This window comes from Nomascus leucogenys, chromosome 7b, assembly GCF_006542625.1.
Source record: "Nomascus leucogenys isolate Asia chromosome 7b, Asia_NLE_v1, whole genome shotgun sequence".
NCBI classification, from domain to species: domain Eukaryota; kingdom Metazoa; phylum Chordata; class Mammalia; order Primates; family Hylobatidae; genus Nomascus; species Nomascus leucogenys.
In genome coordinates, this window is record NC_044387.1 from 44,872,624 (window position 1) to 44,891,364 (window position 18,741).

The following is an 18,741-nucleotide window of genomic DNA, read 5'->3' on the forward strand; positions in this document are numbered from 1 at the left end:
TGAGCCACCATGCCTGGCTGCAATTAAATGTTTAACCAAGCAACCCAGGTGATGTTTATCATCAGAGAAATTTAGAAACATTGAAGTGGTGTTTCTCAAATTGTGGTCTTTGGACCACAGCATCACCTGGGAACTTTTGGGAACTAAAAATTCTGGGGCTTTACCCCAGAGGCACTGAATCAGAAACTCAGCCCAGTGTGTTGTGCTTTCATCACAAGCCCTGGGTGACTCTGGCATGGGAAAGCTTGGTTACCAACATTCTCGGACAGGGTGAGCTCGAGCCAAGCCCAAGTCCCGACATTAACCCCCTGTTTAAGGAAACCAATACAAGGCTGCCTGGCCCTGCCCCTGGCCCTGCGGTGAGGGAGACCTGTGCTGCACCAGGAGAGTAACAGGAGCAGTAACTCCGGGCATCAGGCTTTGTCCGTGCTTTATACGACTTAATCCTCAAAGCAAACCGATGAAGTGCAGCACCTTTGCGGATGAGGAAACTGAGGCAGGGAGCGGTTAAGTAAATTGCCAACAGCCAGCAGGTGGCAGAACTGGGCTTCAAATCCAGGCTTTGTTTGACTCCAAAGTCAGGTTCTGAAACATCACGCTGCTGTCCCCTGCAGCAGAGGCCAAAGTTAAGAGTTCACTGAACTTGTGAAATGAGAGTTCCTTGGCTGGAATGGTTAATGCCTTAAAACGATGCCATTTCTCATCTTCCAGTCTAACTAATCTCAGCAAGGAAGGACCGAGGGCTGGAAAGGCATCCAACTCTGTGCTTGGTGCTGTAGGGAAGACAGAGAAAAACACCACGCACTTCCTGTCCTGTGTCCTACGGCCACCCAGGGAAGTAAGACAACATTTATAGCTCCTTCCCCTAGATGCTTTTTTTTTTTTTTTTTTTTTTGAGACAGGGTCTTGCTCTGTCTCACAGGCTGGATTGCAATGGCATGATCCTGGCTCACTGTAACTTCTGCCTCCCTGGTTCAAGTGATTCTCCTGCCTCAGCCTCCTCAGTAGTTGGGATTACAGGCAGGTCCGGATAATTTTCATATTTTTTGTAGAGATGGGGTTTCATCATGTTACCCAGGCTGGTCTCAAACTCCTGGGCTCACGTGATCTGCCTGCTTCGGCCTCCCAGAGTACTGGGATTACAGGCATGAGCCACCGCACCAGGCTGGGCTCTTCACTTTTTTTTTTTTTTTTTTTTTTTTTTTTGAGATGGAGTCTCCCTCTGTTGCCCAGGCTGGAGTGCAGTGGCACAATCTTGGCTGACTGCAACCTCTGCCTCATCCTCCCAAGCAGCTGGGATTACAGGTACGTGCCGCCACACCTGGCAAGTTTTTGTATTTTTAGTAGAGACAGGGTTTCACCATGTTGGCCAGGCTGGTCTTGAACTCCTGACTTCAAGTGATCTGCCTACCCCAGCCTCCCAAAGTGCTGAGATTACAGGTGTGAGCCACCACACCTGGCTGGGCTCTTCACCTTTTTTTTTTTTTTAAGATGCAGTTTCGCTCTTGTTGCCTAGGCTGGAGTTTGATGGCACAATCTCGTCTCACTGCAACCTCTGCCTTCTGGGTTCCAGTGATTCTCCTGCCTCAGCCTCCCGAGTAACTGGGATTACAGGCGACCGCCACCATGCCCAGCTAATTTTTTGTATTTTTAGTAAAGATGGGGTTTCACCATGTTGGCCAGGCTGGTCTCGAACTTTTGGCCTCAAGCGATCCGCCCACCTCAGCCTCCCAAAGTGCTGGGATTACAGGCATGAGCCACCGCACCCGGCTCTTCATTTTTAAGAGACTGTTCTTCATTCTGTATAACACTGAATGCTAATTTTAATTATCTTTTTTTTTTTTTTGAGACGGAGTCTCACTTATCCCAGGCTGGAGTGCACTGGTGTGATCTCAGATCACTGCAACCTCCACCTCCTGGGTTCAAGTGATTCTCTTGTGTGAGCCACCATGCTTGACCTTTATTTTATTTTTTAATTTTAATTTTAATTTTTTTTTGAGATGTAGTCTCACTCTGTCACACAGGCTGGAGTGCAGTGGTGCAGTGGCATGATCTCGGCTCACTGCAACCTCCACCTCCCAGGTTCAAGCAATTCTCATGCCTTACCCTCCCAAGTAGCTGGGATTACAAGTGTGCACCACCATGCCCAGCTAATTTTTGTATTTTTAGTAGAGACAGGGTTTCATTATGTTGGCCAGGCTGGTCTTGAACTCCTGACCTCAAGTGATGTGCCCACCTTGGCCTCCAAAAGTGCTGGGATTACAGGCATGAGCCACTGTGCCCAGCATGAATGCTAATTTTAAAATCTTTTTTTAACTTCAATCTGAGCAAGATGAGGCATGTATTGCATTGCGTAGATGCTGACTGATTTCATGTTTTCTGTGCTGCCCTCCTGTCATACCTGCCATAAATGCCAGGGGTTAGTCTTCCTGGAATGTCCTTGCTACATTACATGAACTTGCTGCCCCACTGCCACTCACAATTTATAAATTACAGTGGAGAAAATGGTGCTGACCCACACTCAGCCCAAGGTCAAGCCAGTAGCTCTGCTCAAGGGTTTATAAATGCGTTCTGACACACAGCATCTCTCACCCTCACTGCAGGGTCAGTGTAGAGAGAGAGAGGGCTCCCCCTCATCTGGGCACAGTGGGGAGAGTGGGGCCTCCATGGGTGCTCTGGATAGGGAAGCAGAGTTCTGGATGAGGATGCGCCATCAGTGACAGCTTTGCAACTGCAGACACCAAGGCAGAGGCTGCCCCTGGCATGCATGGAGGAGTGGTCTGTGACGCAGCCCAAGAATGAATCTAGGCAGAGGGTATCTGACACGAGGGCTGAGGTGGCGGGTGCAGCTGAAAGCAGCTCGGCCCAGCAAACACCTTCTGGAAAGTGTCCTTGGACCTTAAAAAAAACTGCTCTGCTCTCCTTATCCCCACATGTTCCTTTCATCATGGCTAAATCAAGGTGCCTGGTGTGTGATTCAAATGCTCTCCAAGGCCACTCGAGGCCTCTGCCCCTTGGGGTTGCAGCCTGTGCTCCTGTCCTGAAGCCCTGCAGGACACCGGCCCCCTTTTTGATTCTTGGCTCTCTTGATCATCTGTAATCGGCTGAGCACTTTGAAGCCTTCTCCACTGATACGGGAAGCCCTGGGGTGCAGGGCAGCAGATATAGGGAGTCCTGGGGTTATAGCATGCACATCCCCAAAGGTGTCACCCAGCTGGATGTGATTACAGCTCCGGGACTGCCTAAGCATGCGTCCACTGGTGCTGCATGTGGTCCCTGGAGTACAGGAGAAAAAAAGATGCCTGGGGAGATGGACTGGGCCTCCCTCAAGACGGCCCGGTGCACTGGTGGCTGAATCACCCAGAGTCCCTCCCTGTGTGCCCGTCCTTCCCTCTGCTGAATCTGTGAACAACCCGGGGGCAGAGCCTGCCACTTTCCTTCCCAATGACAAACTTGGAGCTGGTGACATGTCAGGTCCTCAAGGAATAAATACTTCCTGAATGTCTGAATTGAGTCTGATAGAGGAGTCCTCAATGACTAGAAGATGAGGCTAAGAACCTAAAAGGGACTGGGGAGAATGGACTGCAGGCAGCAGGAAAGACAGGAGGCCTCCCTTCACCGAGAAGAAACCGAGACACACAGAGGTGAGGAGGCTCTTAGGGCCGTGTGGCGGGTGGGCGCCCTGCAGCCCTGCGTGCTGACCTGCTGGCGACGTCCTCTTCGGCACCCGTGTCCAGCACGCTGCTCAGGTTGTGCTCGGCCTGAGTCTCCTCGGGTACCTCTTGCAGCGCCTCAGCCTGCCTCAGGGACAGGCGGTAGTTCTCCAGCTCGATCCGCTCTGGGGTGCCCCTCAGCCGCTTGGCGATGCTGGGGTCCTCCAGGCCGTTCACGCCTGAACCTGCAGGACAAGCACACAAGCACCGCACTGAGGTCCAACCACAGACGGGGCGTCGGGGTGGGGGCTGACACCCAGGCTGCAGGCCCTCCTGCCAGGACTTGGGGCAGGACAAAGGTCAGAGCATTCGCAGAGTTGCCAGAGGCCAGAAAAAGACCCTGGCATGAGAGTGGGAATTTCACTATGCAGGAGAAAGGAAGGTGGCCCTGTCTGCCCTCCAGGTCAGGGCGTTCTCTCTCCTTCATCACCCTGAACCCGGCCCCCAGAGGGGAGACACAGTCTCCCCGCAAGAGTGACTGGTGGTGAGGGGTGCGGGCCAGACCGCAGGCAGCCAGGAGCCAGGTGCCCCTGAAGCAGCCTTGCCTAAGAAGGGCATCCCCGGTGCAGTCTGCTGCAGGGATCCAGGCCCCCACCAGGTGCATCCCCCACTGCCTGCCCTGGGATCCAAGTCCCCAACAGGCACGTGCCACACCAGTGAGGGGGCCTGGCTAGCTGCCTGAAGAACGTCTCATGCTGCGGATCTGTCTCCTCACAGTTAGATAAGGCACTTTCGGTTTCATAAGGCCATGTGGGTGATGCTGCCCCTACCGCAGCACCGCTGCTCAGAGGAAGGACACCAGGCCCGACCGCTCACAGAGGTGGCGCCCAGGCCTCTCTGCAATGCACAGGCACACTTCCCCATCAGTCAGGCCTCTCTGCAATGCACAGGCACACTTCCCCATCAGTCAGGCCTCTCTGCAATGCACAGGCACACTTCTTCCCCATCAGTCAGGCCTCTCTGCAATGCACAGGCACACTTCTTCCCCATCAGTCAGGCCTCTCTGCAATGCACAGGCACACTTCTTCCCCATCAGTCAGGACTCTCTGCAATGCACAGGCACACTTCCCCATCAGTCAGGACTCTCTGCAATGCACAGGCACACTTCCCCATCAGTCAGGCCTCTCTGCAATGCACAGGCACACTTCCCCATCAGTCAGGCCTCTCTGCAATGCACAGGCACACTTCTTCCCCATCAGTCAGGCCTCTCTGCAATGCACAGGCACACTTCTTCCCCATCAGTCAGGCCTCTCTGCAATGCACAGGCACACTTCCCCATCAGTCAGGCCTCTCTGCAATGCACAGGCACACTTCTTCCCCATCAGTCAGGCCTCTCTGCAATGCACAGGCACACTTCTTCCCCATCAGTCAGGACTCTCTGCAATGCACAGGCACACTTCCCCATCAGTCAGGACTCTCTGCAATGCACAGGCACACTTCCCCATCAGTCAGGCCTCTCTGCAATGCACAGGCACACACACACCAAGTGATTTTAAAATCCCATCACTCCGGCTGGGTGCGGTGGCTCACGCCTGTAATCCCAGCACTTTGGGAGGCTGAGGCAGGCAGATCACAAGGTCAGCAGATCAAGACCATCCTGGCTAACACAGTGAGACCCCGTCTCTACTAAAAATACAAAAAATTAACTGAGCATGGTGGCGGGCGCCTGTAGTCCCAGCTACTTGGGAGGCTGAAGCAGGAGAATGGCGTGAACCCGGGAGGCAGAGCTTGCAGTGAGCCGAGATCGTGCCACTGCACTCCAGCCTGGGCGACAGAGCGACACTCCGTCTCAAAAAAAAAAAAAAAAAAAAAAATTCCCATCACTCCTCCTCCACTACCATTCTTTGGTAAAGAAGCACTTTTTCCCATTTTTAACTTTATACTTTCAAGTACTGCTATGGACTCGGATTTTTGAAAATGTGTTTTACAACTGTGCTTTGTCTCCTTTAACGTGGAACAGTTCCGCTGCCTCCCTTATCACCACCACTATTCTCCGTTGACGTCCCTTGTCCTCCTGATCCTGGTCAGAGGAGGCCGTCATGAGTCCTCTGGTGTGTCCCCTGTAATATGAGTAGCACCAGGTCGAGGTGGAGGCAGGCAACCCCAGGTCGGATTTCCTCATCTTACAGATGCCTGGCTCCACCAGTAGTTGGCTGAAGGCTCTTAGAAAATTTACAGAACTCCTCAGAGCTCGTTTCCTGATAGATAAATGATGGCAACACCCACCTCCCAGAGCCGTCATGGACACCGAGTGACATGACCCACACATACACATGTGGGGGTGCGTGTTGACCCTGCACCCCACACACACGGTCACCTTCCTCTTCCACTTAACGCCTGCCACCTGGGGAGTGCCCAGGAAACATGAGTGAAGCAGCAAGTCTGGTGTCCAGTAACATTTCTCCACCACTGTGTGCATACTCCTGGAAAGCTGCTTCCACAGGCTCTGGAGAGCGAACAGTCGTTACTGAGAAACAGGGCTGAGGCACAGTGCCATGTGGTAGCAGCCTGGTGTTACCAGATTTTTTTTTTTTTTTTTTTGAGACAGAGTCTCGCTCTGTCGCCCAGGCTGGAGTGTTGTGGCACGATCTCGGCTCACTGCAAGCTCCGCCTCCCGGGTTCACGCCATTCTCCTGCCTCAGCCTCCCGAGTAGCTGGGACTACAGGCGCCTGCCACCACACCCGGCTAGTTTTTTATATTTTTAGTAGAGACGGGGTTTCCCCATGTTAGCCAGGATGGTCTCGATCTCCTGACCTTGTGATCCGCCCGCCTCGGCCTCCCAAAGTGCTGGGATTACAGGCGGGAGCCACCATGCCCAGCCGTGTTACCAGACCTTTAAGGAGGCAGAGAAGGGGCAGAGGTGCTGGAGGGAGCAGGCCATGACTGGGCTGCCATCCTGGCTGGGCAGGTCACCGATTCCTGCAACATTCTAAGCTCTAGAAGACAACGCTGGGTTTTGGCATGCCACATCATACAAGCCAGTGTTGAGAGACAGGTGGTCCATCAGGCAAAACCTGGCTAAAGGAAAGTGGCGGGTGATTTAGCAATTTTTGTGGCATGACAGGTTGTGCACAAAGTGTTTTCTGAAAGCCTGCACTTCCGTTGTGTGCAGTATTTGAACGTCTTTGTGGCGGCCTGAGAAAGAGCTTTTAACGAACCCTGGTAGTCACAGGATAAGGTCTTGGCACATCTGTTGGAATTACTGGCATCCTCCACCAAATAGCATCTTCCAAATTTACTAGAGAATCTTTACTAAAAAAGCAAGATCCAGTGGTGTATTCATATACAAATTCAGGTAATGGTGTGATGAAGGGGCAAAACACGAATACTTGGGTTCACTTGTGCCCTGTACACGTGCCCACCTGTTTTAGCCTTTGCATCCTTGGTGGGGGACCTTTTTAAACATCACTGCTCCATTCTTCAACACCGAGCTCAGAGCACAGAAAGAATATGCGATGATGCTGGGCTAGGGCATCTGGAAGATGAGGAAATGTGGACTACGGGTAATGGCAGAAAAGAGGCAGAGAGCAATCCTGATAGATTCGACCTCAAGTTTCTCCAGACCTGCCCTCCCAGGCCGGGGACAGCAAAGGCCCTAACTGCACTAGCTCATCATTCCCAAATACCAGTCTTCCCACCCCTTCCTTCTCCTCATCAAAATCCACGGCGGCCACCCCATAATGAACAGGCGAGGGCTGAGGATACCCTGTCTGCGGCGCCATTTGATTCTTTCCATCATTTATTTTTGACAACTGCCATTCAATGGAAAGCAGATGAGGAAGGAAGATAAAGTCAAGCAACTACCCAAGAATCAGCTTTCTGAGAATTCCATAAATACGGAACAAAAAGGGGTATTTCTTTTAGATGGGAGAAGAAAAACAGGATAAGAACTATCACTTCAGGGAAACAAACAACTAACAGCCATCAATTCAGATGGAAGCGATTTTACAGTAGAGTGAACAAACACTCGGGAAGGAAAACATTCAAGAGGTGTCTGTTTGACGTGGGTAACGTGGGGAACGCATACTGTCTGGCAAGATTTCTACTAGGACCATGGGCAACAAAGCAGATTACAACACTCTCTACTCTAAAAGAGCTTCAGTAGCACCTGGGAGAGGGCCCTGCAGGAATCCTTTCAGTACGACGTGTCAAGTACCATGAGCCACGTATGCACTCATGGGAGAACACAGAGTGAGTCAGCACACCTGGCGGAGTCAAGAAAGGTGTTCTGGAGGCATATGGAGTTAGCCGGCTGCAAAAAAAATACATTCTGTGAGGTAGGAACTATCATTTGCAAATGAAGTAACTGAAGTTCAGGTCACACAGCTAGTGAGCCCTGGGGCCAAGATCTGAACATGAGGAGGAAAGGCATCACTCAGGATATCACCACGCTGTCCCTAGACTTACAACGAGAAGAAAAACCAGGCACATGTTCACAACAGCCCTATCTGCCTTCCCCTTTGGGTATCTTCACCATTGTCTCCTCCCCACTGTATTTTCTAGGTGAGGGACACAGCACTTCATGAAAGCTTCTTGGGAGCAGAGAATCTGGCATCTAGAACGACAGACACTCAGTCTTCCCACTGTTATTGCCCTGGAGATTCTGCAAATCCCGCAGACTAATGGGTTGTCAGGCAACAGAACTTGGCAGTCCAAGCCCAGGGCCAGAGATCTGGAAGGGAAAATGCTGATTTAATTTTGGGCTTGGCTACAACCAACAAAAAAGAAACCAGAAGCACTGGGAACTGTTCAGATCCTTCACACGCCAGTCCCCGGAGAAAGCCGGCAGAAATGCTGCGCTGGGGACGGTGGAAAAGGGGAGCTGGGAGGCAGCAGTTGCCTCTCCTGTGCCAGACCCGCCAGGCCATCGAGCCAGGTCCACACAGAGCTCCAGCTCACCCTGTGGCGAGACAAGGACACAGAGGCACACTGGCAGGCCATGCCCGGGGGTTCACTGTTTCTAAAGGGAAGGTGGCACTCAGAGGACACTGGGCAAGGACCCCAAACTCACCAACTGCCAAAATATGCTCCACATTCCCAGCCCTTCACCTCAAAGTGCCATGGGAAATTAAAAAAAAAAAACATGCATGCACAAACAAATCAAAACAAAACAATCAGCATCCTTGATTCTCTGTCCTGAGCAAGGGGCTTTCTGTCAGATGAATCAGACGGTGATGAGAAACCAAGATAGTGAGGGCGGTAACAGTGGGGGCCTGGGCAGCGAAGACAGCCCTGTGACCTCCTCCCTCATCAACTAATGGCAGAACCCAGGAGGAGAGAGCAGGAGTGCAGATGTAAACAAGTGCTTTGCAAGGTGCTGGATTGCAAAGCCGAAGTGCACCCCGCCTGTCAGGCTAGCTGGCCCTACCCCCCTTCCCTCTACTTCACATGCCTTAGTGCAACAACAACCCAACAGGGACTTTCCAGCTCAAAGTCGGATCAAAGATCTGCAATAATTTCCAAGGCCAAGTCTTCACTAAGTCAGGGCAGACAGCTCTCAGGTCACTGGGAGGCCAATTACAGCCCCACACATACCACAAGGAAACAGCTCCCAGGATCTGGGCCACATCCTAAATAGGAAAAAGGCTCTGGGCCTCACCACAGGTTCTGTTTTGGAATAGTCACTGCCTGCATGAGCTCCATACATCATTCTGGAAGAAACGTTTCTCCTAACAGGACAACCTGCTCTCCGCTGATGGGCAAGAGCTGGCAGGGGGCTTTATTTGCTTCCACCTGACTCCTGGAGAGGCATCGGCGGGTGCAGAGGATACTAAGAGGCGGGGTCTTCCCAGGGCCTCAGCAGGCAGCTCCTCTTCCTCCTCCCTGCAGCGGTGGCAAAGGCCCCTGTACTTGGCACAGCAGCTGCTGAGGACACTTCAGGGCTCTGGGCCACTGAGAAGGGTGTCGCATAGGAAATCAGGATGTCCAGGGCCTCTTCTGCCTCTTTCTGGCCTGTCCTCTCACTCCTTTTTCCTTTCCTTCTTTATGAGCTTGGGAAAGTTTGAATGGAATCCGAGTCTGACAAGGACTGAAGGACAGGTGCTGTGTACACAGACTGATTCCAATCCTGTTTCCCATGTCTGTTAAGTAGGATGGCTGCAGGGGTTCATTCATCCAATCACTGATTCAACAAATGTTTCTTCACCACCTGCTTCCAACCAGACACCCTGCAGATGCTCAGGCACACCAGTGACACAGCAGACAAGATCTGTGCCCTGGGGCAGCCCACATTCTGATAGCTTATGGGTGTCACCCATCTGCTAAGAGAGGCTGATGACCTCAGGGAGATAAAAGAGGCCGACTGTGGCCACCTTCCGGCATCACCTTCCGGCAAGAATGGCGGATTCTGTGATTGAAATGACTCGTCCATTTGAGAAGGGTGCTCCTGCCATTTTGGAATTCAGAGATTCTCCTTAAGCTAGTCCCTCTCATTCCTGCTGCTTTTACCAGGCAGTACTGGGTATTTTCGCTGTGACTCTGAAGAAAGATCAACTAACATCATTTCAGCTTGGTTATTTCTCTTCTTCATGTTTTTGTAGGAACAGGGTCTCACTATGTTGCCCAGGCTGGTCTTGAACTCCTGGGCTCAAATGATCCTCCCAGCTCGGCCTCCCAAGTAGCTGAGATCATAGGTGTGAGCCACCACACCCAGCCCAGCTAACGTCATTTCAGCTGCCTTCCCCCACGTGTCCACCCAAAGCCTTCCCCGTCCCGATCTTCTTGAACTAAAGGAAGCACCAAGCCATGAACCCATTCTGAACCGCGGCGTCTCAGGGGAGATGTAAGGAAGAGAAACGTGAAGAAATGGCCAGATTGGCAGCATGAACCTAAGTTTCCAGATCCGCAGCGAAATCGGTCACAGTGACGTTCATGCTGTCTGATCCACCGCTCTCAGAAACTCACAAAATCACCCTGGGAAACTGGGGTGCCCTCTTCGCACAGAGCCCAGATCATGGACAGGGGTGTAAGGGGGATCCATGCCTCCATCTGTTTGATCCCGTTCAAGTTGGAAACAGTACAGTCCCTACATTCTCCCACACGTCCTCATATACTGGGAAATGGGGATGAAACCACGTGAAGTGTGGCTGTTCTGAAACATCCGGAACCATGTCTGGCACAGACATTTTCCTGTTTAGGGCCAGGCCTATGGAATGTATGAAGCTGCAGAGGGACCCCACTGCCTGATCTGGGCTGGTCAAAATACAGTGAAGAATCAGCTTGGATACTGATTCACTCCTATCTCGCTTTGAGCTAAAGTTCCCACAGGAGATCCCATTGGCAACATGGCTGCCATTCTCACTTAGAAACCTAAAGTAGTGGGATGGGTCACTACCTGCCTCGGGGACTTCACCACTCCTCTGGTCAAGCTGCACATCATCTGGTATCTGCGGGAGAAGGGCTCTAGCCTATTTTTAGAAGTCACCCCTGGGGAGGAAAGATTCAGAGGGCTTGTTAAAGGGCCCTGCAGTGTACAAAAGGTCTTCCTGCACTTATTCTCAGGCACCTGGTGCCACCAACTTGGGCTTTTCTCCTCTGCTGCCCCATTCACTTGCCTTAGCAGGCTGCTTGATGGGGCTCACATTTTTATACCGTTGACAGCTATGTTCTCATTCCAGGAGGGCAAGCCCCAGAGCTGTGTGTGGAAAGGAAGTTTCTAAGCCACTGCTATGGCAGGCAGGGTGGTTTCTATCCCCACACGCTGCCCTCCAACAAACTTCTTCTGCAGCTTCCTACTAGCAGGGAGCTGTGTTCACAAGTTTTTTCCAAGATCACATGACATGAGGTGTTTCTTGCTAGTGAAGCGGGCGATGAGGGATAAGCAGCAGTGTTTGTTGAGCGACTACCTGTGCCGGGCACTACGACAGGCAGGCTCCACACACGGCCTTAAACATTACAAATCCCACAAGTCCCTGTGATTATATTGAGGGCTCTGGGTCAGTGGTGTTGAATAACATGTCCAAAGACTCACATGAGCCAGAGCCAAGGCTAACCCTAGTCTCTAAGAGTCCTTCCAAACAATCATGCAGGAAAGCATTTGTTTGTTTTTGACACAGGGTCTCACTCTATTGTCCCAGCTAGAGTGCACCGGTGCAATCGTGGCTCATTGCAGCCTCAAAATCTTGGGCTCAAGTGGTCCTCCCGTCTTAGCCTCCTGAGTAGCTGAGACTACAGGTGTGTGCCATCACACCTGGCTAATTTTTGAATTTTTTTTAGAAACAGGGTCTTGCTATGTTGCCCAGGCTGGTCTTAAACTCCTGGCTTTAAGTGATCCTCCTGCCCTGGCTTCCCAAAGTATTGGGATTACAGGCATCAGCCACTGTGCCTGGCCCAGAATGGAATATGTGTATATGTACATGTGTGTGTGTGTGTGTGTGTGTGTGTGTGTGTGTGTATATATATATATATACACATATATATACATATATATATATACACATACACATATATATACATATATATATATATACACATATATATACATATATATATATATTTTTTTTTTGAGATGGAGTCTCACCCTGTCACCCAGGCTGGAGTGCAGTGGTGCAATCTCGGCTCACTGCAACCTCCATCTATCAGGTACAAGCAATTCTCCTTCCTCAGCCACCCGAGTAGCTGGGATTACAGGCGCCTGCCATCATGCCTGGCTAATTTTTGTATTTTTAGTAGAGATGAGGTTTTACCATGTTGGTCAGGATGGTCTCGATCTCCTGACCTCAGGTGATCTGTCCGCCTCGGCCTCTCAAAGTGCAGGGATTATAGGTATGAGCCACCGTGCCTGGCCGAGTTAGTTTTTTACTGTCAGGTTATTTTTACTGTTATGATTACATCATCTCCCAAGGTGCCTTTCTGGCGATGGAAATCCTGGTACACATCAGTGTATCTGGTCAAGGCAAAGAGGTTTCTTTTAAGCTATACACCCAACTCTCCAGTAACATATAACTCACCAGTGTGTCATGCAGCTCTCCTGAAAACGTATTTTTCACGTGTTATACTATCTCACAGGGAAACCTTGACTTGATTTGTATCAACTGGCCAGGCCATCCTTCCTGATGGCTGCTTCTTGGCATTGGGAGGCTGTGGACATGTCTAAAGCACTGGAATTCAGCTGGGTCTCCTCTTAAATTGCACGAGTGCTGCACTCTAGCTGTCTACCTTCATTACCTGCCCACCTGGATGTAGCTGGGTAAGATCTCAGAAAGGGTAGTGGTTATGCGCTGGGGTTTGAAATATTTTAACTCTTTGGTTCAAATACGTGGCTCATGAACCGGGAGGTTCCATACAGTTACATAACAAGTAATCTGTCAAGTCAATAGTTGCAGGGCTGATCTCTCAAATCCTAAGGGGCAGGTGAAGACAGGAAGGATGGCTTCCCCCCTACTTCTGCCGTCGTTACCCGATCCTGCTTCTGGCTCCACTTCACACCCTCGAAGGGCTTTTATACACATCTTTATTAAGGCATCTCTCCCCTTCTGTTCAGGTCTGAATAGACTCTAAAACCAGAGGCTCTGCTGGCGAGAGGGATTATTCTCATCATCTTTGTGTTCCTGAAGCCATCAGTGCATCAGGGTAGACAGTCAATGAAGTGTTTTGAATAAATGATCAGGATAAAGGATTCTAATCGTATGTCTGAGCTTCGCTCCAGTATAATGTTGAGCATATTTTGGCCTTGGTTTCCTCATCTTAACACAGAGACTTTGTGACCACCATGCCTGTCAGGTAGGCTGGTGCCACGCAAGGCCCCAAGAACAAATGGGAATAGCCGCCTCATGAAAAGGGCAAGGCTACCAAGACAGCAACAGTTCTCATAGCACTCAGGAGAGATTCTGATGAAGATGCCAATGGCACAGAGGACATCAAAGTTCTCAAAAGAGACTACCTCGAATGGCTTGATGTCCTGACACAAGCACTTCACTTCATGGTAGAGAGGAGTTTGGTTCTGGGAAGCAGCTTGCTCACCAGAAAGGGGCCCAGTGTTGACACATGGCGGGGGAAGGGCAGAGGAGGACATGGATCAGCACGAGCACGTCCAGGCTGATGTGCTTTCCCCAAGACTCCAGGCTCTATTCCGACCCTCCTGTCCTCCAGAGCAGAGTGCCCCTGGCACTCCCAGTCCAGAATGCATCCAAAGCCAGCTCTGATGTGACCCTCCTGTGAGCAGCCACACAGCCTCAGCCAGGCTCGGTCTACATCGCAGGATCCACAGAGACAAACCCACGTTCCAACAAAAGGCTTCTCTTAAATAGGTTCAGATGCCTTTCTTTTAAAGACACAAAATCACATATACATACTCCCTTGGCTAGCTGCAGATGTGTTTTTGGAAAGAAACTAAAGCTGCCTGCCGCAGTGCCCATGACTACCCTGTAAAACGTCAATCACAGTCACACTCCTGTTTTCACCTGTCAGAAGGCCACTGAGGCTGGCCTGGAAGAGAATCATTAGTGTCTAGGGATGGAGAGGCTCTAAATGAGCAGGCAGACACTAAGAACAAAGGCTGATGGTGCAGGAGCGCCACAGCCCAGGCTCAGGGCACCCTTTCTGCAGCATCAGCAGCAGCTGAGCAGCTGCTGGTCTATCGTCACCCATAAAACACCCATTCATGCACTGATTCCAAGAGGAAATCAGGTACCCTCCTCTCCTCCAAAGGGGCCACAGGGTAACACCAAGGCTCCTGGGTCTAACCAGCAACCCCAGACAGGCACTGGGGCCACGCATAAAGCCTTGCTCTGCCTAAAAGAAAGCTACCTGGCTCCTACTCACCCTTCCGACTTTCAGGTTAGGGGTTGAAAATCTAGCTTAATGAAGGCCGGGCCTGGTGACTCATGCCTGTAATCCCAGCACTTTGGGAGGCTGAGGCGGGAGGATCACCTGAGGTCAGGAGTTTGAGACCAGCCTAGCCGACATGGTGAAACCCAGTTTCTACTAAAAATACAAAAATTAGCCAGGCGTGGTGGTATGTGACTGTAATCCCAGCTACTCAGGGGACTGGGGCAGGAGAATCGCTTGAACCTGGGAGATGGAGGCTGCAGTGAGCCAAGATCGTACCACTGCACTCTAGCCTAGGTGACAGAGCGAGACTTCATCTCAAAAAAAAAAAAAAAAAAAAAAAAAGGAATATTTAGCTTAATGTAAATCCTGTGTAGGACTGTTTGTGCTTTTGTTACTATAGTGAAGAGCCCCTAGGGTGTCATGGAATCAGTAGGTGACTTCACATCCCATTCACGCAGGCTGAGGGAAAAAGCAATGCCAAATTTACCCAAGCAGCCACGGAGATTTAATAGTGCTTCCAAACAACTGTCATGCAATGCAGGTCAACTCCCCTAGCCCACTCTGCTGTAGCCTGGAGACAGCCAAGCTCTCACCTCTTCTGCTTCCCCCAATTTCTGTTGGCTGAAGATACATCTCAATGGGCCACCTTGTCCTAACCCCACAGCAGGCACAGGCCAGAGAGCGAGGACTGTACACAGCCAGTAGAAACGATTCTAATTCACCCTCACTCTAATTCTTCCGGAATTTCCTGGAATCCCTGCCAATGACAATCACATTTGATATTCTTGTAATGCTTTTAAATAAACAAGTTTCATACATCTTATACGCTCTTCACAACAACTTTAGCAGACAGAGGAGTAGGTGGCATTTTTCTTCATTTAAAAATTTTATACATGGTGAAACTGAGGCTCACAGAGGTTATGACGGCAAGCATGACAGGTGGCAGAACTGAAACTCAAATTAACATCTTCTGTTTCAAGATCTGTGCTGGTTCCATTGAGACCCAGCTCCACTCTCCGAGGCTGTGGCCACCACCAAAGGGTGTGCACATCCACTGGGGTACAGAAACAACACAGGATCTCTGCTTTTATTTTGCAGGTCTGCCTTCTAAAATGATCTGCACCCATCTGTCCTACAGCATGCAGTCTTCGTACGGGGTCCCGATGTGTGAGGAAGCACAGCCACCAGAAAGTGTGTTCACGGTTTTGTGGGGGCTGACAGGTCTGGAGGCGTGGGCTGGGAGCTGGCAACACTGTTCAGGATCACTTTTCTGATTCTCACCGTCCTCTATCCTGATGGCCTCCTCTACCCCACCCCCACTCCTCCCACAATATAACTGAGGCTGACAGCATGTCAATGTCACGTCCTTTCGTCTAACTTTAGTCTAGATCCGTGGTTCTCAACTGGGGTGATTTTTCCCCTGGGTCACTTGGCAATGTCTGCAGACATTTTCTGTTGACACAGCTTGGGGAGGGGGTGCTACTGATGTCTGATGGGGAGAGGCCAGGGACACACCCGACACACCACAAGGCACAGGACAGCCCTCACAGCAAAGCAGGATCCAGCCCAAAATGTCCACAGTGCTGGGTAGAAGTTATATCAAGTTATTTCTAATCTCTTACCAAACAGGCTGACCAACCAATTCTCCACATGCTCTGACGTGGTGAGCTCACGACCCTTCACGGTGACTGCCAAGGTGCAATGCCTGACCAGCAGGAGTGCAGTACATGCAGGACCAACCGAGGACTGCCTGGTGAACAGGTAGCTCTGGGCTTGCCATCCACAGACGGGAATCCGTGAGAGAGGTGCATGCTGTGACCAACTTGGTCACTGCCACTCGCTGAGCACCTGCACCCCAAGCAGCTGCATGAGCCGCCTGAACTTTCCTTTGTCTCATGACACGACTCTACTGACAGAAGGTGACTCTGCTCCTCCTGGCAATGCCCCTGGAGGGCACCTGCACATCCCCTACCCCTCCGTCCATGTTCGTCATGTGCGTGAGGCCGCAGGAATTAAAGGAGACCACCAGAGATGAATCTGATGGGCTTCTCGCCTTTCACTCACTTTCTCCTGGCTGGATGCTAGAAGCCTCTGACAGACAGAACGTTCCACTTGGACATTACAGCAGGACGTCTCACTAAACCCAGGAAGAAAACTGATGGGAGAACGTGGCATGGAAAAACACACCTACCTTTGTGCTGTGTTCTCAACTCTTCTTTTTCCCCATTTTCCAGAAACCTCCAACCTGAGAGCTCTGAGGGCCCCTGCCACAGCGTGCCTTGCCAAGGTCAGGCCAGGCCGCGCCGCACGTGCCCAGGAGGCTTCCTGAAAACCTCTCTGTGCTGAACCATGTTGCAGCTGGCAGGCACAACCAGGGCTTCCCATGCACACTTAGCCCAAAGACTTACGAGTCAGTCACTTTACGTGTGAGTTCAGTACAGAGTGGCCCAAGCCTGAGCAGATCAGAATGTCCATATTCAGCACGAAAAGAGGTACAAAAATCATCCCTTCCTTCCCCTATCCCAAACCCCACACAGGCCCAGGGCAGGCAATGTCTTAAGAGGACTGTGAATGGCAGCTGTGAAGCTGTAACACAATGGAAGTGTCAGCTCCACCTTCACTCAGGCCTTTGAAACATATCAGAAAATGAGGTGGGAGAGGAAAAGCCAACAGATTTATAAGCTAGAAGCAGTTACACCAGAACTCGAAGAAAAAACATTCCCCAAGCATGTTCCCCAATCCTCCACATCACTGGCAGGGCGGACGGATGGAGGAAGGGCTTACTCTTCATAACAAAACCTCAGGCTGGATTTGAGAGGACCAAAACGAAGGATGATATAGAGAAAATGAAGAGAAAGTCCATTTCATATTATTTACAGTCAATTCAGATGGTTGTCATTCTCTTCCTCCGTTTCTTTTATGACCTCCCCCCTTGCACCTCAGTGATGAAATCCTTTGCCTTTATTTAATGTGCTGTCTTTCCAGAGGCACATTCCCAACTCTGGGATGGTTGTCAAACTGGGAGACCTGTATTTTCCAGGAATAATGAAATGGAAACCCACTGGCTTCTCCAGGGCATCTACACATAGAGCTCTTGCCTCTCACCCACGCTGCCGAGCCCAGGCTGCAGAGAATGATGAAAGGCAGCTCCTGTGTCCTCTGCACAGCCTCTGCCCAACTCTGAGTTTATTGGTTACGTGGCCTTGGCCAAGCCTGCCTAACTCCTGTGTGCCTGTTTCCCCATGTGCAACATGGGGCCTGTCTGTCTTATGGCTGCTGTGAGGATCCAAGGTCAGCTACACAAAGCATCTGCTCAGGGCCTGTGCACAGTGCGGGCTACACATTAGTGACCGCTGCTGCTGCTACTGTGTGTCTCCCAGCTTCCTCTTCTGTAAGTGAGCATGACGAGGGCCCCCAGGGCTAACTGATCAACATCAGTCACACGTGGGGAAAACTGCAGGAGTGACAGCACTGTAAGCTTTACTGTCGATTTTTATTTGGGGAAAGTATTTCAGCAGAGAAGAGGGCTTTCTTGGTTGCAAACACAGACAAGCCCTAAGCACGGTCTTTTCAGCAGCAAGAAGGATGGCTGCTGGCTCTCGGCAACACAGCAAGCCAGTGCGGACTGACTCTTACCTTCCTGGCCCTTCGTTCTCCTCACTAAGCACCCAGTGCTTCCTGTTTCTCTGAGATTGCAGAGCCCTCTTCCCTCCACCCTCCACCCCAGCGTTCCTGTGCCTCTACCAACGCCAATGCCCCAAGAAGGCTGAACTGGCCAAAAGGAAGGCAGCAGCTGGTTCAGAGTAATTCACGTTAGATGAAACTCTGGAAGAAAATGTTTACTTTTAAAAGAACCTACTGACCTAGTCTCTTGGTAGTAAAATGGTGGGAAGGAAATTTTATAGCTGGTCTCACTGTAACCTGGTCTTTTTAGAGTCTTAGTTCTGGGAAACAGGGCAACAATAAATAAATATGCTGCCGTAATCCTGTTAATCGGTACCAGCTCTTTCTTGGTCACCAGGTTGTACTTTGTCCACGAAAACTACTCCAGCAGGAGTCCCCACCCCCTGCGCTGTGGCCCGGGCTGGGTCATAGACCCACCGCCTGTCAGGAACCAGGCCACATAGTAGGAGGTGAGTGGCTGGCTAGTGAGCGTCGCAGCCTGAGCTCTGCCCCCTGTCAGATCAGCGGCGGCATGAGATTCTCCCAGGAGCGGGAACCTATTGTGAAGTGAGCATGTGAGGGACCCACACCGCA

General features: G+C 51.0%; 1 protein-coding gene across 15 annotated transcripts in view; it reads right to left on the reverse strand.

Moving 5' to 3' along the window:
* The window catches only part of MICAL3 (microtubule associated monooxygenase, calponin and LIM domain containing 3), a 238,895-nt gene that overhangs the window by 50,228 nt on the left and 169,926 nt on the right, over window positions 1–18,741 (reverse strand). For 14 of the 15 annotated variants that reach the window (XR_004030947.1, XM_003278329.3, XM_030815781.1 and 11 more), the window contains one exon: window positions 3,703–3,898. Coding sequence is in view for 14 of the 15 variants with exons in the window: in XM_003278329.3 (XP_003278377.2) it covers window positions 3,703–3,898 (196 nt within the window). In the remaining variant the exon portion in view is untranslated. Of the gene's footprint in view, window positions 1–2,251; window positions 3,899–18,741 lie in introns of those variants that run through there. The other variant, XM_030815792.1, reaches the window with a different exon arrangement.